The sequence below is a fragment of the Hippopotamus amphibius genome, chromosome 12, assembly GCF_030028045.1.
Source record: "Hippopotamus amphibius kiboko isolate mHipAmp2 chromosome 12, mHipAmp2.hap2, whole genome shotgun sequence".
NCBI lineage: Eukaryota > Metazoa > Chordata > Mammalia > Artiodactyla > Hippopotamidae > Hippopotamus > Hippopotamus amphibius.
Window position 1 is genome coordinate 99,578,877 of NC_080197.1, and position 21,644 is coordinate 99,600,520.

General features: G+C 40.9%; 1 protein-coding gene across 22 annotated transcripts in view; it reads right to left on the reverse strand.

Annotated features, from left to right (window-relative positions):
• The window catches only part of R3HDM2 (R3H domain containing 2), a 160,706-nt gene that overhangs the window by 24,972 nt on the left and 114,090 nt on the right, over positions 1 to 21,644 (reverse strand). For 9 of the 22 annotated variants that reach the window (XM_057703586.1, XM_057703580.1, XM_057703584.1 and 6 more), the window contains 12 exons: positions 17,332 to 17,531; positions 14,997 to 15,020; positions 13,170 to 13,211; positions 10,906 to 10,992; positions 10,265 to 10,391; positions 9,383 to 9,461; positions 8,670 to 8,729; positions 7,956 to 8,096; positions 7,403 to 7,511; positions 4,537 to 4,632; positions 1,610 to 1,641; positions 1,458 to 1,511 (listed from right to left, as the gene is read on the reverse strand). In XM_057703586.1, coding sequence (XP_057559569.1) covers positions 1,458 to 1,511; positions 1,610 to 1,641; positions 4,537 to 4,632; positions 7,403 to 7,511; positions 7,956 to 8,096; positions 8,670 to 8,729; positions 9,383 to 9,461; positions 10,265 to 10,391; positions 10,906 to 10,992; positions 13,170 to 13,211; positions 14,997 to 15,020; positions 17,332 to 17,496 — 1,016 coding nt within the window. In that variant the 5' untranslated portion in view covers positions 17,497 to 17,531. The remainder of the gene's footprint in view (positions 1 to 1,457; positions 1,512 to 1,609; positions 1,642 to 4,536; positions 4,633 to 7,402; positions 7,512 to 7,955; positions 8,097 to 8,669; positions 8,730 to 9,382; positions 9,462 to 10,264; positions 10,392 to 10,905; positions 10,993 to 13,169; positions 13,212 to 14,996; positions 15,021 to 17,331; positions 17,532 to 21,644) is intronic. The other 13 variants (XM_057703587.1, XM_057703593.1, XM_057703588.1 and 10 more) reach the window with 7 other exon arrangements.

Here is a 21,644-nt window from a genome sequence, read left to right on the forward strand (position 1 = left end):
GTAGCAGTGAATCAGTTAGCAGTGATGTCTGTAGAGAGCTGCTGTGGTGTGGTGAAAAGAACACTGGACAAAGAGTCCGTCTCAGTTTTACCACTGACAGCCATGTAGACTTGGATTAGCTACTTAATCTCTCTGCTTTTGTTTTCTTACATGTAAACCAGCTTACCAAATCAGGATATTGAGAGAATTCAATCAGATACAGTATACTTTGGCAATCATAAAGCACTGTGCATTGTCACATATAGGAATTAATTTAAAACTTCTGTTTATTATAGGTATTCTGGGATGTTTCTGGAACATGATTTTTTTTTAAGGAGGATTCTATCTTGACCACCACCAACAATGCAGAGCCCTCTGCCTGGGCTTTCAGATGGACCTCATGGCGGGCTGGTCTAGGAAAGAGAGTTCAGAGATGTGGAAAGGGAGATAAATCCTCCATCCCAAGAAGGGGAAATCTTGCTATCCCGATTTCCACATGGTTTAATTAGCTTTAGAAAGGACGATAGGAAGGGACTACTGAAGTACTGGGAATGAGAGTTCTAACTAATATGTGTTAGCTCCTATCAAGCTTAGGATTAAAAAAGAGATAAGCCCTTTGGAAAGGATGAGACCTGAATCCTAGTATTAAATACTCAGGTTTTCTGTACTCTACAGTTTTTCCATTGGTAAAATGGAAAGAATATACTTAAAGTGAGTTGGTGCCAGGATACAGTCCTAAAGTGCTTCTCTCGCCACTGCCTTGTGTAATTGTCTGGGGTGGGACTGAAAGACTGAGATGAAAGGGAGATTCCATGACTGCTTTGTGAAAAATGGAGAATGTTAGGCACTGGAGAAGTTATTACAACAGCTTTCACCAACATTAAGAATAAGCCATGGACAATCACATAAAGGACATGCTCTAAGTCCATTCTGAGGCAGACAAGTCCTTTCTGAGATCATCTTATACAAATTACATTGTCCCAAAGAGAAAACTATGCTGACAGAGGAGTTCATATATTTTGTATGTGGGTGTGTGTACTATTCTCTCTTAAGGATACAAAACATTCCCTATTCTGGCTCAGGGAATAAATGCACGTCTTTCCATAGATTTGGAGAAGGTAGCCAAGATACCCAGTCTTTTACTTTAATATGAATATATGTTGAAATCCTCAAAAAATGCCGAATTTCAGCAGACTTTTGGGATAGAGCAGGACCTATCCTAGACATACTTATTTGGTCCCCTTCACCACCTATCCAGGACTTACAATGAAGTCAGCAACAATAAAAATAAAGTCATTGAGCAGTAGCCTTTTTTTTTTTAAATGGGGAAAAAATATCCAATGTTGCAAAAACCACAAATTGACTTATTCCACAAGCAGCCATGCATGGAGCAAACTCACTCCGCTGAAAAGATTACAGCAAAACAAAATTAAAAAAAAAAAAAAAAACAAGGAGAGATATAGATCACACAGAGGTACCTAAAAATCTGCCTTCTCTTGTGAGAGCTAGAAGAAAAGGCTTCTTTGGAGAGTCTGTTGGTTAACATCAAAGAAAATTATCATTACAGGATTATATTAACCTCACTGACAAAGCTCAATGAGAAGCAGGGAACATGCTAAGTGGTACTAACCTGATGTCATTTAGATATCCGTTCTGGCCAGTCTAGGTGAAGGGGAGAAAACGGAAAATAACTTATAAGAAAACAGTATGGCATAACCAAAAAGGGTGTCCATGATGCTATGAATACCCAAGGTCCTCAAACCAAGCTCACCCCCCAACAGGGAGAGAGGGAGCAGGGACAGGATGACCCACACCCACACACCCAATCTGACTTCTCACCTTTAACGGGAAAGAGCATTCGGCATTTTTTAGCCTTCCCACAGAGTGTTTAAAAAGAGAGGTTGACAAAGGTAGGAGTATGGAAAGGAGAAAGAGAAAAGTATTAACCTAACTATTATTTCCTTTTTAGCTCTAAATTTATTCTCTCTAGAGGTAAGCTGTGCATAATAATTGGTGTGCTTGGTCCTAAAGTGTATTCAAAGGAAGGGAAAAGGGAGACAAGAGAAAGAAATTTAGTTTTTTTAGAAATCATCCTCAATGACTATCCCATTTCTGTCCTCTACACTGGCCAAAATGAAAGACATTCTGACCTGAGACCCAAGGAGAGTAAGAAATTGGGGAAGCAGGTACTTTTCAGAGCCTAGAAAAAATGAGAAAATTAAAAGCCTGAAACATTCCTTTTGGGGATCATTTCCTGGCAAAGCCACTGAGCTGCTGAGTGAAGTGAGCATTATGGTGGACTCCCAAGCCTTAGAAAAAGGTACCAAGAGTGTCCAGCTGCTGAGCACAGGGGGCTCCATGCAGAGCAGAGCCTATGTGGGGCACTTTTCCCAATACATAGTCCAGGCTCCAGACAAGGCTGCAGCAGCAGCATTTCCATCCAAACACCCTTCTTGCCACTTCCCTTTCTTTTTGGACTGCCTCTTCCTCACCTCTGCCCCAACCAACAACTCCATCCTTAATCAGTTCCCTTTGACTGGCCAGGTTCTTTCCTCTCCACATGGGAACCTTTCGCACATACTGGGCTTTGGCCATTTTTTTTGGTCTAAACCTTTTGAGATTCCTGATGCCTCTACCACAGCAAGGGTTAGGAAGTGCTAAAATGAAAGTGATAAATCCATAAGGATTTAACAAAGAATACACATATTAGTAGAGGCTTGAGAGACAAGGTATCAGAGAAAAAAGGAGAGAAGAGCTAACTCTGACTTTGTTATGGTTGCAGATAGAGATATTCCAGTGTTGTTCATAATAAGCCCTAATATCCTATTAAAAGTTGCTTGTGCTTTCAGAATGGCTTTGCTAATGGCTTGCATGGTGGGACAGTCATTTTCGATGTGTCAGTGAAGCAGAGGAGCACAACACAGATAGCTATACTACGATGTCACTGGAACTTCTTAATCTAAAGAGCCTAGAGCAGAGCAGCTATTGAGAGGTGGTTTACTTTAGGGGTTAAGAGCGTGGACTCTGGAGTCAGGTTGCCTGAATTCAAATACCAGCTCTTTCACTAACTAGTGGTGTGACCTTAGGTTACTTAACCTCTCCATGCCTCAATCCCTCATTTATAAAATGAGGAAAATAATGCAACCTATCTCATAGGCCTAGTGTGAGGATTAAGTAAATTAATGTGCGCGAAGTACTAAGAACAGGGTCTGAAAGATAATAAGCACTATATAAATGCTTGCTATCAACATCCACCATCCTGCCCTGTCCACAATTTAGGGTCATCACCAGCCGTAGCCATGTACAAATAACCTTCCTCCTTTCATTCCACTCAACTGATTTGCAGATAAAGTTAGAAAACCCTCTTTGGGCTATAGCTGGATAATTTGGAGGATGGATTTTTCTGACTCAGAACGGAAGACTACATAACGTAAGATAAGAAGATTCCTTCTCCTCGGACTTTGGGCCAGAAGGTTTGTTGTATATCTGCCCACAGTGAGGACATTTGGGTCTCCCAAGACAATGGAACAAGTTCATAGAGGAGTTCAGTTTTCTAGGAGTCAGAGACAATATTTTTCTGAGCTAGGTGATGATGAGAAGATATGCATATATATATATATATATATATTTGTCTTGATGAGGGAGGGGAGAGTGGGGAAATGGGAGGAGAGTAGTGTCCATCTAAGTATATTGATTAGAACTGGCCATCTTTTGATGACAAAGTGAGGCTGGCTCTTCTTCCTTTGTTCGCTAATTTGACTGTAAGATGGTGCTGCTATCTAGATTGTACATTTTCTGGAGATTTGTTTCTCTCTTGCCCTTCCTGAATTTCTCCTATACTTCTGTTCAGTCTGGTAGGCAAAGACCACCAGATACAGGGGTACCAAGTATATCTGATATGGCCCCAAGTTCTTAAGAATAAAGTTGACTATAATAATTCACGTTGCCTTTTTGCCCATGGAGCAGTCCTATTCTAAGAAACAAGGTAAGAAATACAGGAAGAAAGAGACTTCCTATTCAGGTTGAGACTGCAGGGAATAGCGAGTCGTGCATGTGGAATGTGGAGCTCAGAGAATGGATGCCACATCTGTGCCCTGACAATCACCAACAGAGCCTAAAAAGGAGCCTGGCCAAACAAGATGAATGTATAGGCTGTGTGGACACTAAATCTCCCACTTAGAAGCAGAGATGCCTAAAATGGACAGTGGAAGTAAAAGAGGGTAAGCCAGAGGAGGGTTTGACAGGCAAGATTCAAGGCCCTTCCGTAAGTCCTGCCAAAACCACTTCTATTGTCAGTCTAATCATGTCTACCAAATTCAGCCACTCCATCTGTTCTCTTTATAGGCCACACGCATTAAAAATACTATGAATAAAAACCTGTATCTTCCTAATAAGCCACATTTAATTTTAGAGATCAAATATGGGGTTGGCTGATGTTGGTTAAAAACAAAATCAGAAAAAAACAACAAAACATTTATGGAGGTTTCATTCCATTCACAGTTCCAAAGATTAAGAGCTAAAAGCTAGAGGCTGACAACTCTCAGAAGCTACACTTACCTCTCGGGCAAATATTCTCTCTCGGACCCTTTGATATTCCTCCTCTCTCTCTTCTATTGACTTGCTCCTCCTTCCATCCTGCAATGGAACTCTGATCTAGATCGATGAGCAGAATTAAGCTAGTTAAGTTCTCCTCGTACTGCAAGCTCACTGCACACCAGCAAGGAAGAGAAACCGGGAGAGTTTATAGTTGCCATCAAAAAAGTGGGGAAAAAAAAAAAAGAAAAGAAAAGAAATAAAATTTCCAGTGTTGGACAGGTTGCACTGGGTACATCTGACCATGCAGTTTGGGAGATCAGGTTTTCTGGATGGTTGGGGCCTCTCCATCACCCCGCCCCCCCCAACCAACCAGAGTATCAAGAACAATAACTTTTTATAAGGACTGCATTGCTTCCTTGTGTAATCAAGTACTCTCCAGTCAGTAAGGATGAAGAGAATAGCCCAGGGAATAAACGACATTGCTTTGGAGGGAAAGCAAGGGATAGGAGGAAGCTAGAGAGGGAGAAGAAACAGGTATTTAGCAGAGCTAAATTTAGAAGAGTTTTTACAGAACTAGCACTTGACATTATCCCTTTTGTAGTCACTAACACCATGGCCTGTAGACCCAAGTCACATACAGCTCAGCAAAGAGGGCCTTGGAAATGAAATCCCAAGGGCGAAGCTAAACTCAGAGCTTAAGCATTTTTTCTCATCTTAACTATAGTTACTGGAGAGAGGGAAAGAGAGAGAGCTTACAGAAGTAGAAAAGAAAGAGAACAGAGCAACACAAAGAAGAAAAGAGAAAGAAAAGGAGACTAGAACAGAAAGAAGGATGAACAGAGAAAGGAACAAACAAATGAGGTACAGTGGAGAAAGGGGAGAGGCAGAGCGATAGAAAGGGATAAGAAGAAAAATGGAGGACAGAGAACCTTACATTCTCTGAAAAACGTAGTGAGGTAACTAGAGGGGATGGCTGGGCAGACCACCACCTCTGGCTAGCCTACCACCCCACTCTCCACCACTGTCTTTCCTCTCTTAGCCTGTGAGCTGTGAGTGCTGTCCTGGGTAGGATGTTATAGAGTGTCCTTTTCCACACTGCTCTTTAAGGCAAGGTGCTCTGAGGGAGGTAAGTCATCAAATGCATGTCATCAGGTTATAAAAGATTCTGACCTTCAATCCAGAGGCTTTGAAAGTTTCAGATGAAGCAACCAAGGAGACTGCTGCTCTAGGCTGATCTTCCTGATCTTCACCAATCTCCAGAGGTAAGCACAACTTCAGGAGTATCTACTTTTTACTAGCTGCAGTCCTCACTAGCCTAAAGAACCTGTTCTACTAAATGTCCTTTTACAAATCCCATTCCAAGAAGACATAGGACCTCAAGGTGCTATATTGTCTTTAGCCCCTAGCACTGGTAAACCAGTGGCAGAACGGAAAGCATAATGGGCTTTGAGGTCAGGCAGAATCTCAGCTCTGCTACCTCTGAGTAATATCACTTCAGGCAAGTAACTTAACATCACCTAGCTCAGTTTTCTTATTTTAAAGTGGGGGTAATGCCCCCCACCTGGATGGGGCCGTGGAGAGGATTAAGAGAGAGAATGCATATACTGTGTTTAGAACAGAGGCTAGTTCAGGGAGACACCCAATAAAAAAGCAATTACTGTGATTATCATTAACACTACAGACAGGAACTGCATAGAGTCCACCCTATTATGGATCAAGCCTGAAGCTGAGAGGTAAAAAGTTCACAAAAGGGAGAGATTCCATTCCACCCAAATGTGCCTCTGGGCCTGAATAATTTCTGATCCACAGAAAAGGGGTTTTGGGAAAATGGAGAGAAGGGCATCAGGATGGAAAGGCTCTTTTTTGTTTTTTAAATTTTGTCTTTTTGTATGTTTCATTGCTTTCAATCTGACCCAGGGTGTTTGTCCACAATAGATAACGGCACTTTTCTCAAAAGGACCCCCTCAAATACTCAAGTAGCAAGCAGGAAAAGTCCTGGTCTCAAGACCATACAATATCCAAAGAAAACGAATCTTGCCTCTAGAGGTAAGGCACTACTATAGTTATCATTAATCACAAGACTAATTAGTGGCTTGAGTATGGCCCAACCATACTCTTTAACCCTTCATCCTGGTTCTCTACCTAACCTCCTTTGGCGGCCAAGCAGAAGCAGGCTGGATCTCAACCCCATAGGAGGCCAGGAAAACTAACCCCCAAACAATCACTATCTGAAGGATAGAAATCAGGGCAAAAGCCGCCAGGTCCATAAATGAAGGGATGGGACAGACTTTTCACTTATTCCCACAGGAGTGGATCAAAAACGGGATACTGCCTGAGGTTCCCAGCATCAAAAGCCAAATTAACTCACTCACCTTGGTGAAAGAAGTTGGGAAAAGAATAAGGAGTTTGCAGAAAGGGATCAGAAACACCTTTACAAGTGGGTAAATTAGATAACAATTTTGCAAGTTCAAGGCTAGCCCTGAGACAGGAAGAGTGGAAGTGGGATAAAGTAGCTTTCGGTGGTTCCCAAAGAAATCCCGAATTATTAAAGAAAAAAAGAATGGAGCCGTCAGCTGAATCAAGGGCCCTTGCTTTGTCCCAAAATGAAGTGGAGTTAGAAATCAGTGGCAGAACCAGGGAGTTCCAGGCCAAATGAGAACACCCAGCAAACCTCAGCACCATGTCTCTCTGGGGCTAAGAGGGTGGCATTTAGCTCAACAGGCATAGTTAATCCTCAACATTAAGCCAAAGCCAACTCAGTATAACTCAACACTTTTTTCCATACTAAGATACCTCGAGTTTTCTCCATCCCACAAAAATTCTTCTCCCCTCCCAGTTTCTCTTACTGCAATCTCTCTGTACAGACCCAACCCGTTCCATTCTTCACCTGGTTATCATCTCGATCCATACTGGCATCATCTCTCTTGAGAATGAATCTCTGTTGAAATTCTGTATTCTTCTCATCTTTTATATGTTCTGAGAATCTCTGTTCAGGGCTGGGATTGGGAGAGAAATGTGGAAGGAAGGGAAGAAAGACTCTTTTGTTAGGAAGCAGACCTCCTAGTACAGTTCTCTTAAATTTCACAACTCCCACCCAGGGAATTTCTGAAGTCAGGCATCCAAAAACTCACGTGAAAGTTTTAACGAAATCCTCAGGGACTGTTTCTTTATACATCTATAACTTATCTTCTTCCAAAGTTATACCTGTCCTATCACTAAAGGTGAAGAGAGGCCAGGGGCCAATCTTCATAAAATACTAGTGGCTCTAGAATCTATCTTCAGGACCTCACAAAGAGTAGAAAGTGATACTATAACACCCCCCACCCCCGTCACCCATCCCCTCTCTAGAAAGAGAAATCTTGATCCTACAGTACACCTTCCTCTTCCATCCCAGAGGCTATCCCAGGAAAGCCTTCCCAATCTGTGATTTCCTCCCTTACATTCTTGTGTTACTGGTTTTGTTGATGATGACAGCTTTTCCAGTTTGATCAACATTGTGGTCCATCCCAAAATAGGCAGCTACCCGGTGTAATAGCATCCGGTGATATGAGGTCATCTGAGGGAACTTCTTGAACTGGTTGCTGCAGGAAAACCCAGGGAAGAAAAGTGAAATAAGGACAAATAACAGCAGTAACAGCCATTTGCAATTTTTCTTACAAGTGTTCCAAGTGGGGAATTTCTTAGGAGAAAGAGACATTATTATAAGCAAGACAGATATTTATTCGATGGTAACCAAAAAGGTTCTCTCAGCTTTATCTACAGTATTTTGTAGATTCCTCTGACACACTATCTTCATTAAGACTATTCTTTATGTAATAAGCCCTAGGTCTCTCACCCACCTGGATGATATTCTACAAAGAAAAAAGGGGAAAACGTAAACAGTGAAATATGGGATAAGGGCTTGCTGCTGAAAAAAATAGAAATTTTTTCAACTCAAGCCTAAGCAATAACTTAAAAACTTCATTTGGTTTCCATACCTAAACTTTTTGATCCATGCTGATTCTCTCTCCCCAACTCCTTTTGGTTCCCAGTGAGTTAGTACTTCAAAATTCAGACTTTAAGGGAACGATGAGGAGGGATATCCTAAAATTTTACCTAAATTTCTTTCCAGTACCACTCCCACCTCTTGTGTGTATTTCATTCAAGTAACTTACTTGTTGTCATTAATGAAGTCCAGAATCTCCTGTTCTAATTTTAGCAGCATCATCCTGTCCCTGTTTAAAAAAAGATTAAAACAAAACAAAAGGCAGCCCTCCCATAGACACTGAAAGCAAGGATTGAAAACACAACCTGCTCACTATAGAAGGTGAAGTGAGAGATAGATCCAACCCCAAGAGAGGATCAAAAATGCAAAGGCTACTGAGCCTCGCTGCTCTGTCTTATGTTACTTCAAAAAAGAAAAACAATCAAGCCTCCTATTTTGTTTTTCTTATCAGAAACCTAATTCTGTTGGCAGTCATATTCATATAAACACATTCTTTATACTTATAAATCTAATCATTATTCTACACTCCATCTGGTTATTTATAGAATTTTTAAACAAGTATGATTTAGCTTTGTTACAAATCAATTATCTTTTCTTCTGTGCTTTTTGATTGTGTTCTCAAGCTTTCATATTTCTTTATCTGCATTCTTCTTCCAAAGAATTTTTCCAAACTCTTCTGAAGGTAGAAACCTCAATATGAGGGTATTCTGAACCCCCCACAGAACATAAAGCTACTCTGGGAGAGAAATTGGGGGGGGGGGAGAGGGCGGAGAATGGGCATCCTAGATTCTAATAATGTAAAAATTCTGAGAAGCTACTTGGCCTCTTGGGTATTCTGCTGGTCCTGGCCCCTTTCCCCCTCCCATCAAATCATGTTATTACCTTGGGTTCTTTTTCAGTGTATTTACAAGAAATTCATGTAGGTCTATTCCAGTGGAGTCTGTATATTCTTGGCTGGAATCTAGAATACCACAATGAAATAAATTTAAAATAAATGAAACTGCCTTGCATGGTATCTCACCCCAAGCAGAAGCCAACAATCTGATCAGGAGATATAAGAACAGGAAACTAGAATCAAACTTCAGGAGTTTTAGCTTAAAAATCAGAGTGACGGGCTTCCTAGGTGGCTCAGTGGTTAAGAATCCACCTGCCAATGCAGCAGACATGGGTTTGATCCCTGCTCCAGGAAGATCCCACATGCTGCGGAGCAACTAAGCCCATGAGCCACAACTATTGAGCCTGTGCCCTAGAGCCCGTGAGCCACAATTGTTGAGCCCATGTGCCACAACTACTGAAGCCCATGCGCCCACAGCCTGTGCTCCGCAACAAGAGAAGCCACCCCAATGAGGAGCCTGCACACCACAATGAAGATTAGCCCCCGCTCGCTGCAACTACAGAAAGCCTGTGTGCAGCAACAAAGCCCCAACACAGCCAATCAATCAATCGCTCCAAGCATCCCCAAACCAAAACAGTATCTGCTACCAGTGATCGCTATTTATTACAGAGCAAAAATAAAATCAGAATTGACTACAATGCCCTCCCCTATGGGTAGCCCAACGTTAATGGAATAGCTCTCTGTCAGCCCTTCAGGCAAGACTTGATAAAGCAGCAAAGAAAGTATACTAGTTAGGCACCACCCCAAACAATAACGAAGTCATCAGGACACAATGAACTGTTGGGCCAATAAGGCTAGCAGGAAGATGGAAGGAAAGAGCACTGCAGAGCCAGGCCCCAGAACAGATGAGCAAGGGGGAAAGTCTTCACCTCTAGACAGCATCTTCCTCGGGACCTTTTCTTTGTTTTTGTCCTTGTCTTCCTTTTCAGAGACATCCTTTGTGGACTTTTCTTCCTCCTTGTCAGAGGGGCAGCTGATGTGCAACTGAATTATATCCTTGGGCGAGGGGAAAGAGAAATATAATCAAAGGGGAAAACAATTAACTCTCCTGCAGCTCCTGTGAAATCTCAAAGAAGGCAAATCTTAGGGTGGCACCATTCTCTTATAAAAGAATATTCTGTTAATTAAATTGTTTTACCTTTTGTTCTACCAAAAGGATAGAGGCTAAGCCTTTTCTGCCAACAATCATAGCCTACTGTATGGAGAACTCAAGCTATGCTGTCTGTTCCTGGCATAAGAATTGGAATGGAAATGGTTCTAACTACCAGAGGGAAAGGTGTGGGTAGGAAAACATGATCCAACCCTGGAATCTCCTTATCTACATCCTGGGTGGTCCAGGTGTGAAGACCTATGCTTCATGCTCTCACCCATGCCCTGTTTTACTGCAACAGCTTGTTTTGAAGCTCTTTCTACCCCGATTTCCAAGTCTAATGTTGATGTGTTGCTACATCACAGTTTAGCAAACAACCGCCAAACTCAAAAGCTACGCTTACTCGTATAAAGGACCTACCTGGGTTTCTAGTGGCCCATCAGCAAATGGGGCAGAGGACTCCTCACACACTGCAAGGCTGCGCACCAGCTTCAGCTTGGAATTAGACTGAAAAAAATAAATACACATACATATCCTTGGTGCACACACGGAAAGCTTTTGGCTGAATAAAGGGCATCCTCTTTGGCTCTGTTAGTTGCTGCCTCCATTAAATAGGGTTTGTTGTTGTCGTTGTTTTTTTCCTTCAAACAGGGCCTACTCATCTGTTCCTGATTCACTTGAAAGATAATTCTCTTGCTTACAACAACAGATATACATAAAAACAAAACAACTACTTTGGACAGATAATAGGAAAACCACTTTGATTATCAGCTCTCCTCTCTCTCTAGCTCAGTGCTCCAATATCAGACTCAGAAGTTTACTGAGAATACACAGCAGCAGAGCTTAGTGGAAAAACTGGATTTAAGAGCCAGAAGTCCTAGCTTCCACTCCTGGTTTAAGCTATGAGATATAAGACCCTGAGCAAATTATTTGACCACTCTGGGTCTCTTTTTTTTTCAATAAAAGCAGGATAAAAATATTTAAAGGGTTGCTGTGACAATTAGATTATATAATGCATGTAAATATATACATCATAAATAGTGCCTAGCATAGAGTAGACAATAGGTGCTAAGTGACCCTAAGCCTGCAGTGGCAAGGGTATAGATAGAAGTGTCTAAGAAAGAAGTAAAAAGAAAGAAAACTTTTTAACATTTGGGATTCAAAGTGATAAAGAATTAATCCACGTGGTTTACTTATGCTGGCTGGAGAATCCCCAAAAGATCTGAAATTCAATTTATAAATCACTGCTCTCCTAGGGATATCCAAAGTCAAAAATTATAGTGACTCATTAGAAATCTATGTATAAACATTTACTGAGAGTTCTTACAATAAAATCAAAGTTTACAGTAAATACAAAAGCACAAAACATGGCATATGTGTTCCAGGTAGTGCACTATAGTGAAAAGAATTTGCAAGTCTGAAGAACTGACTTCAAGCCTAGTTCTGCTGCTTACTAATAAATGTCCTCTGTCAAACTCACTCAAACTCTATAAGCCCAAGTTTCCTCCTCTGTAAAATGGAAATAATAATGATGATAACTGTTTTATTTATTTCAAAAAGTCTGGGAGGAAGGGAAGTAGCAGAGAACACCCCTTTTTTTTTTTTTCTCTTTTCGACCGTGCCATTCAGCATGAGGGATCCTAGTTCCCAGACCAGGGATGGAAACTGCATCCCCTGCATTGGAAGCGCAGAGTCTTAACCAAACAGGAGATTTTAATCCTCTGTTTTAAGATTTATTGGCAAGCCCATCCCTGTGGCTTAGGCCACATAAGGCAAGCTGCAGAGCCAATTTATCACATATCATAGTCTTCTTCAAACCCAAGCCACATGCTAGCTGGGACACTCCCAAATTCTGCCACTATTTTTCTACGGGAAAGGAGTGGACACCCTTAATTATTACTTCTGTTGACAATCCTTCCCAATGCAAGAAAAGTTTAATATTTTACTGTTCCCTAATTAAAATTAAAAAGCTATCACACACTAACACCTACAGTCCTCCCTGGTAACACTGCTTAAAATAATCTGTGATGTACTAATTTTATCATACAACAATTAAAAACAAAATCCTCCTCTCTGCCCCAAAATAAAAAGTAAACCAAACCAAAACAAAGCCTATATTTTTTAGGATGTCCAAAAATGTTGAATCATTTTACTGATGGGGAAGGATTTATCCTAAAGAAAATCTGCATGGCAAAACCCCCCAAAACCGCTGGGGGGAAAAATAAGAGAGCCAGAGATGAACAGAGAAACTGGCATTACAGCAGAACCAGTACCAATGTGCTCAGGCTTTGTTTGTGGGAGACTCTGCCTGGGTATTCTTTCAGGTATCAGAAATAAACTGGGGGCGGGGGTGGGGGCGGGGTTAGGGTGGGATGAATTGGGAGATTGGGATTGCCATATATATATTACTAATAAGAAAAAAAAAAATCAAATTGCACAGTTTAAAAAAAAAGACTGTGACTGAACCAAAGATAATGGAGAAAAATAATGCCAGACATTCCAATGGGACATATGTACATGTGTCTGCATGCGTGTGTCTGTGTGTATGCACGCTCACAATTAGGGTACAAAGTACAGGCAAAAAACCTTGCCTGTATGTAATCCAAATAAACTAGATGTTAAGTCCATTTGTGCAGTGTACTACTAATGACACTAGGAAAAAGCTATAGAGGAAGGGCTCTCACCTTGGCTCTTTTCCTGGCATGACCATGGTTGGATGTCCGCCTCTGTTAGAAGGGGATTAGAAAATATTAAAGGTGGGGGAAATAAGCACTGAAGTTAAAAGCAATACAAGTTTACAGAGAAAAAGCACTAACTTTAATACCATTATAACAGCCAAACTATGAAGAGACCCAGTTGTTGTGGCTGTTCCCTGTGCTACAGTTTTAGCAACTGTGATGTGGAAGGGACCGCAGGCCACCTGCAGACAACTCACCACTCACCATGAAGATAAAGAACAGAAAGATATTGACTGGTTGGCCTATTTCACAGATTGATAAAAATTACTTTTGGATAAACTAGGGAATCCTCTCCTGATTAGGATGCTTCTGGAAATGTCACTACCATAGCACGATACAGTGTTTTTTCCCCAAGCTTGCTAATGGAAGCCTATTTAGCCCATAATGAATGTGAAATACGGCCCCTAACCATCACTTAAAATAACATCTTTATAGGACAACACATTGAGAGTTCTAACTTGAGATACTGAAAAGACCTGTCCCTGTGGCTGCAGAAATGGAATGAAGACTCTTCTTGCCAATTGCCTATCTCCTGAATATGCGAATTCTCCCAGTTCTAAGCTCCTGGTGGTGGCTCTTACAGCCTGTCTGGGTCATGGATATAAAATGGGACAGGATAAAAAGAAGGGCGCATGGAAGAAGTGGACAAGACCTCCAGAGCAAAGGGAGGTAAGGAGAGTAAGAAGCAGGATAGAAGTCAAAGAAGATGAAGAATGAGGGCCTGAGGTGGGATGAGGGAAAGAATGACTAATTGATAAGGTTTCTGAATAGCTGAGAAGTCAAAATGGGGACTTCTGGGAAGAGGGTGGGTAAGGTTATGTGTGACACTCAGGGCTTCTAAGATGTTTGGAATGGAACTCATTGCCACTGGAGTGTGGAAAAAACTGAGGCTGGTGGGTGGAGGAGAGGAAACAAAATGGAAGCAGAGCACCATCATGGTCCTGAGGTAAGGATCTCTCTTTCCTTTGTCCTCTCCACTAGTCACCAAACAACACTGCTACAATGCAAAACGGAGAATCGCAAAGGTGGATGGAAAGAGTAAGAAATGATGGTGAGTCTGGTCAGTGGCAAGATCTGTTACAGTAAAGGAAGAGTCACAGTTCAGGAGTATGAAGCAGTATTTGTCACTATTTTTTCAAATAAGTAATAACATACACATGGCACAAACATCCAAGAGTTATAATGAAGGTATATAGAATACTAAGTCTCCTTTCACATCTTTCCCCCACCTACCTGGATCCCACCTAAAGGATCAACTAGTATTGAATTACTTCTAATTTTCCCAGAGATCTGTTATGCATCTATAAGCTTATTGTACATGTGTACATTTTAAAAACCAAATAGCAGGATACTGTACACACTGCCCTAAACCTTGTTTTCAAACTTTTTTTCCATAGAAGAAATACTGTTTTTCTTAATGGCTACATGGTATTCCATTGTGTGGCTATACCATAACTTACATTTTACCAGTCCCTTAAACTGCACCATTTAGGATGTTTCTGATTGTTGTTAGTATAAACAATGCTTCAATGACCATATCATTGAGAATATCTACAAATATGGTATAGTCCATTTTCAGATTTTATAAAGTATTGCTAAACTGCCCTTCAAAGAAGTTATACGAATTTATAACCCTACAAACAATGTGTAAATCTGCTTATTTCTCAGAAGGCATAATTTTCATTTAATAGTCAAACACACACTGAAAGCCTAATATGTATCAGGCACCATGCTAACTAACTACTGGAGGATTTGGAGATAAAAGACACAAACCTTGTCAAAAAGGAACTCATAATCCTGTTGGAGAAGACAGACAAACAGGCAATTACAATACAGGACATTAAGTGCATTACAGAGGTACTCATAGAGTGCTACAGGAGCACCAGTGTCTAACTCAGACCTAGAAGTTCACAAATTCACATGTTCACAAATACTGAGTGCCTGCAAGGAACTGTGCTGGGCCTTAGAGATACAAGGATGAGCCTAAACTGACCTGGAGGAGGCCAGGGAAAGAAAACGAGGGGGGCGTTCCAGGCAGAGAAAGCATGTATAAGAGTATGCTTTCTCCAAACTTTTCAGGGCCCAGAGGATCAGTTAATGCTGGAGCATAGGATGCCAGACGTGGATGGATGGCAGGCAAGGGACTAGGTCATAATATGCCATGCTGACAAATCTGGAACTTAGCCTAGGGCAAGGATACACACAGAAAGTCTGAAGAGAATTAACTCAATCAGATCTTTACTTCAGAGCCATCTTTCTAAAGCAGTGTGGTAGATAAATCAGAGGGGATTACAAATGTAAAGGCAGAAAGCCCAGCTAGATTATTTAAAGGACCCACTACGTTCAGTATGTGTTAAGTCAGGGCTTGCCCATTCTAAACCGAATCTTAGAACCTGCCTTTTATAGCACTGTTTCCATGCCAAAGATGTTCTCAGTCCCAACTGCTGATTCCAAGAATATGTCTCACACAGTACAAGTAATGAAAGTCCCCTTTCCTCAAACTTTCCAGCTCCCATTCATAACAAGCACTGTCTTGACAGCGTTAGTAAGGTTCTTGGGGAGACTTAACAGGTGCGAGTTGGGGGGAAGGTAAGAGAAAGAGCAGAATTTTTAGTGCTGTTGAAGGGGAACACTGGTAGAGAGGAAAAGGGCTTCTGAAGCGGGGCCAAGAATGAAGACGTCCTAGGAGCAGGAGCTCCAGCAGATGGCAGCAGCAGCCCCACCTGCTCCAGCAGCAACACAAGCCATCTGAGGGGAGGCAGATTCCCCAACCAGCATCCCACACAATCTGTCTGTGTAATCAGGTGAAGACATTCTTAAACCAAGTAAGTATCCATTAAGGCACACAGAACCTACAGTCATCCTTTCTTTTCTGCCTATCTTCAAGAACATACAACAGCAGTTCAGAACACCACTTAATCTCCTGAGAACAGAGTAACTTGGACCCAAAAGTTCATTTATATATTCCATGTAACATGACAGCACATAATTAAACATTCAACACTTATGTGTCCTGAGGACTTAAAATTCATGACTGGTATCAGTGGAAGCTAGATGCATAGCTGGAATAGCGGCAGACTGTCTCCACAAATTCTGGAAGGATGGGCAAGGAATGACAACTCACATGCAAAAGACAATGGAAAGAAGAGCAGCCATGACAGCGACCTGGCAAAAAACAGTAGAAAAGCAGGCAGCAAGAGAACAAAATACTTCCGAGAGCTCTCTGATTTTAATTCACCCCTTTATACTGTTGCTGTCTTAATCTTTAAGTAAAACAAGGCCTAGGTGAATTGGGTTATCAAGAGAAATCAACGCTTCAAGTTTCTAGACCCTCTAAAATGTTACTGCCACTGTTCTTTAAACTAACTTACTATAATTAACAGTCTATCTCCTAAGTATATAAAAAGGACCAGATTCATCCCTGGGCAAGAAGGAAAGGATTTATATACTTTGGACTTGGATAACAGAGGAAACTCATAGTGACCACAGGGAAGAGAACTGGAACAGGTAAGCTAGACGAGGCTCAGAGTCCAGGCTGGCTGGGTACCAAAGAGGAGGTCTGGAAAAAGTTTGGCTGGCCATCTACTGCCATCATATCTGCACTGCAGTATGAATTTGGATGGAAAACAACATGGCAACCAAAGAATAAAATTCCTCTCATTCACATTTACCATGTGGCAAGTTCAGAGACTATTTCTGACCCAGAAAATGCTGACTGCTTTAATACAACCAGGACATGAATTTAATACTGTGTGTAAAGGAAGGCAGCTCTAGTTTTAAGAGTTTATTGTAAAAGTCATATTATGACTTGTCAAATATGTATTTGTATACAGTTTATTTTTTGATTGGTACATAATATCAAAATGTAGCAAGAACCAGTGTTACTCAAGTCCTAATAGATTATGGATTTCATTCTGTTTTCTTTAGACTTCATTGTGTACTCTATGACAAAAAGGGAAGGAGACACTTCTTGAGGGCCGAAGTTGGGTTTTTAGGGAGAATCAAATGTTTATAAGTGACTGGCTTCCTACAGATTCCCAGTGCCACCTATAATGACATTTCTATTTTGCTATAAAGAGTGTACATATGATGCACTTTTAATCCTTACCTGTGTCTCCTGACGCAAACTGGTATCTTCACTCTCTTTCTCAAGTTCTTCCTTGCTTGGAGTCTTAGACATAAACTTGTTTTTGTTTACAGATTCTTCCACCAGTTTTTTTTCTGATTCTTTCATTATTTCCAGGGTCTCTTGAGTAGTGTTACTGTTAGACATCTTCTTCAATAGAATACAGTAGCCTCTATGGACTCCTAAAGAAACATGAAATGCATTAAATAGGAACTGTGTATCTAAACTTACCACACCTACAAGACTTGTATTTCACACAGAGGCCTGCAATAGCCCTCCTGTAACCCAGTATAGGGTTCTTTGATAAATGTTTTCCCTAGATTAATTTCATTTTTAAAAAAATCTTTACTGAGGTAGAATTGACATAAACGGTATATATTTAAAATTTACTAGGAATTCCCTGGCAGCCCAGTGGTTAGAGGTCCGTGCTTCACTGCCAAGAGCTCAGGTTCAATCCCTGGTTGGGGAACTAAGATCCTGCAAGCCATGCAGCATGGCCAAAAAAAAAAAAGTACAATTTGATGAATTAGGAAACATGCATATACCTGTGAAACATCATCACAGTCAAGACAGTGAGCACATTCATGACCTCCAAAAGTTCCCTCCTGCTCTTTTTTATAAGCCCTTTCTCCCTTTTGCCACCACACCCAGCCAACCACGGTCACTACAGATTAGTCTCCATTTTCTAGAATTTTACATCTTACATTATATGGGTTCTCTTACTCAGCATAATTATTTTGAGATTCACCAGGATTCAGTTCTAAAGCAATATAGTATAAGTCAGTCCCCTTGGCACTTTATTTGCTCTCCCTTGTTCCCTACAGAAACTTGCTCACATTTTCAGCTTGAGCCCTCCACAGTTAACTCACTAGTTTCTCTCCAGAAAGAAGGAAAATATAAAGCTCTATTCAGTACCAGAGAGGACACTCTCCTTTCCCAAGGGAAAACGTCCACAGCTACCACAAACCACAACACTGTTACCAACTTCAAGTGTCTCCTCCATCAAAAAGCAGCAAAATCTGACGATGCTTATAGAATTTTAAATTCTTTCTTTTATCTTAATCAAGCTGAAAAGGCAGGAAGGGAGTTTTGTAGTCATCTGTCCTTCAGAAAGACTGGGTCTCTCCCTGGAGGAAAAGAGGATCTTTGCTTTGCTATTCCCTGCTTGGGTTCAGTCACTTTACTGCCTCCCAAAGGTGCAGAGATTTGCAGTGCAGGGCTGGCTAGCTCCTTATCCACCTGCCATCGCTACCTGGGAAATCCTGTAATGAGGCCAACACAGTAACCCCAGCATACACTCAGTCACAGAAGTTGATGTTTTTTACAGAGATTCATGTCAACAACTGTTGAAGTCAAAAATGCTTAGCTCCAGCAATGGTTTCTCCTTACATGGATTACTGACTGTGCTTGAATCCTAAATGCTCCTTTCCTTTCTTTAAAAAGATAAGACTAGAAACCCAACCAGATGTCATGTCTATCCCATGTGACCCTAGAGAAACCAAGCTAAACAGCAATGATTCAAGAAAATTGTCACGCTAGACATTTTTTCCTCCTTCAAATCAGTTTCAAGGATAAGACCCAGAAGGCTCTTAAGTAGCATGGTAACTTCTTCCTGGCATAAGTTAGTCTGCAAGATTATTGCTCTGTTCACCTTTTGGTGGCTCCTGAGCAGCCGCCTGGAGACCTAGTTTAAAAGGCCAGAGAGTCATTCACACAATCACAGTCAAACAGCTGTAGTTAAAGATGAGAAATACTGGAAGAAATTGACCACCACAGAAAATGGCTGATATTTTACTCTTTTAACTAGCTGATTCAGTACCCAAGGGCTTCTATAAAAAGCGTTATAACCTACAGAGATTATGGACCATTGGCCGTATGTGGGAACTGCACATACACATATATTTGTTTTTACCCCCATGGGTAAATCAAGCCTCCATTCTCTTCAGTTTGAAGTATAGTAAAACTCAGCACATACCTCCTCTATATCTCTTAGCTGGGAAACATCAATAAAGATCAGAATTGGAAGAGTTCTTAGATACAACCTCATGCAATCTTCCCCACCCTCCCCAAAGAAGAGTTCCTTTGTGTAAGTTCCTGAGAGGAACTTTCTTTTTCCTAGAAAACTCCTGGGACAAGATCAACTCACTATTTCATAAACAGTCTGAACCGTGATATAGTTTCTCCGTGTAAAAAGCTATGAACTTTCTATGAGGAAATGGATGTTAACTAAACTTACTGTGGTAATCATTTCATAGTACATGTTAAGTCATTTAGCAGTACACCTTAAACTTATACAGAGCTATGTGTCAATTATATCTCAGTAAAACTGAAAAAAAAAAAAGGTGGTGATATGGAAAAATATAAAGCAGCTGGTTGTTTCTTTTTCCAAATGGGCCTCAATTACCAAATAGATGTATCTGTCAAATCAGAACAACTTTGCAACTCCTCTTTACATAATAAGGCAGAAAAGGCTCAACTCTCTGGACACCTGGACTAACTTCACGGTGTCCAAGCACTGTTGCTCACTCAAAGTACTAATGAAAAAACTAAAACAAAAAACGGCCTTTCATAACCACCACCTGTGGACTATGGTGACATATTCCAGTTTAAATAGGGAGCCACATGGTTTCCTTCGTTCACTGGGAAACAAAAAAACTTGGAACTTTAGATTCTTTAAGACATCCATAAAATAGTGATTAATGCATGCAATTTTAAGAATTTTGACAGTCATTTCCACTGAGACTACTGGCCTCTTTAAAGAGCTGTGTAAAACAAAGCAATTCTTACTCTGAGGAAAAAGGAAGCGGCAAAAGAAAAGGTACGGTAGACACTATACTGGCTGCCTATCCAAATCTCGCCTTAGTCCCACACTCAAACTAGCCCAGACTTCCTTCTGGTCTTTGCCTTCCTCGGAGGACACATGATCAGGGAAGGTAATTCTATCCCTGAGCTTTAGGAGGTGGATCTTAAGTAGCCAGACTAATCGTGGTAATTCTGTTTCCCTTTTGTGACTGGGTTGGGAAGGGACAATTGACTCAACCATCACCAGTGAGACATGAGAGGACTCTGCTGGGTGGGGAGCTTTAAAGAAAGGCTTCCCACTGTATTTAAAAATTTTTTAAAAGGCGCTGGAAAAAATGGTTATCTTCTGCTGAAGGTTGTCTTTTGTGCAATGATGCCTGGACTGCAACAACCTGCCAACACATGGAGAAGGGTGGAACAGAGAAAATAAGCTGGTAATGAGGGGTCAGAGTGTTACTACTTTGAAGTTAAGATCGATGAGAAGATACACAGAGCTCAAATATGTATTTCTTGAGCCGAGGGTGTCTTTTGTTCTCCAAAATAACTTTTAACTACAGTCATTTCCATAATCCTATGCAGAAGGCTCTTTCTCTTGGGGCATGAAGATTCCTGGAAACAGTTTTTTCTGGACCAAAACAAAAGCAAAAGTTGCAGCCAAGGGACAAGATAATTTATTAGCAGGAAAAAAAAAAAACAAAATGGAAAGAAAGAAAGAAAAAGCTTTAAAGAGCAAGAATAAAGCCAGTAGACAAGGGTCAAAAGGCAGAGAAGTGATTTCCACTGTGGATGGCTTATTCAATGAAGAAAGCAACTATTTCATATATAACTTGACTAGAACAAAGCAAGACATTAAGCTCCCAGGAGAGCCTAGGTGTGCGCTTCCCTACCACCCACCCGTGTACACTGTACATTTCACCCAGGCAAACAGTGCAATTTTAAGGCAGAGTGTCTCATGAGGACACTCAGCGGCTCAAGCTGCACGGGGGGGCTGTCAAAAGTCGGGGGCGTGGGGAGGGGGTGTAGAAATAGGATGATATAAGGGAGGATGATTGGGAGCTAAGATCTGGCAATTTTTCAGGGAGAATACTGCATATTCCCCATAAATTTTTTGACTGCCAAGGTAAGTACCTTCCAGAGCACAGTGAGATTATATATCCTTCCATCAACTCTATAAACAACCTTCCAGGCATTGGGCCAAAAAGAATATATTATATAAGGGATACTCAGAGACAGAAGGGCAGTTTCATTTTCTCCCTGTTAATCCATGGCCAGGTAAAGAGAATTCAAAAAAGATGAAAATAAGTAGAGGCTAAAAATTCTGACTTATCCTGTGGCAAAATCCCTATAAACTGTCCAGTCTTTTTCTAATTTACATATCAAGAGTAAATTACTCCCAATTGATACTCATATTGAAAAAAATATTTAAAATCTAGGGGCTCAGGAGAATGGATAAACAAACTGCAGTATATTAACATAATAGAATACTATTCAAT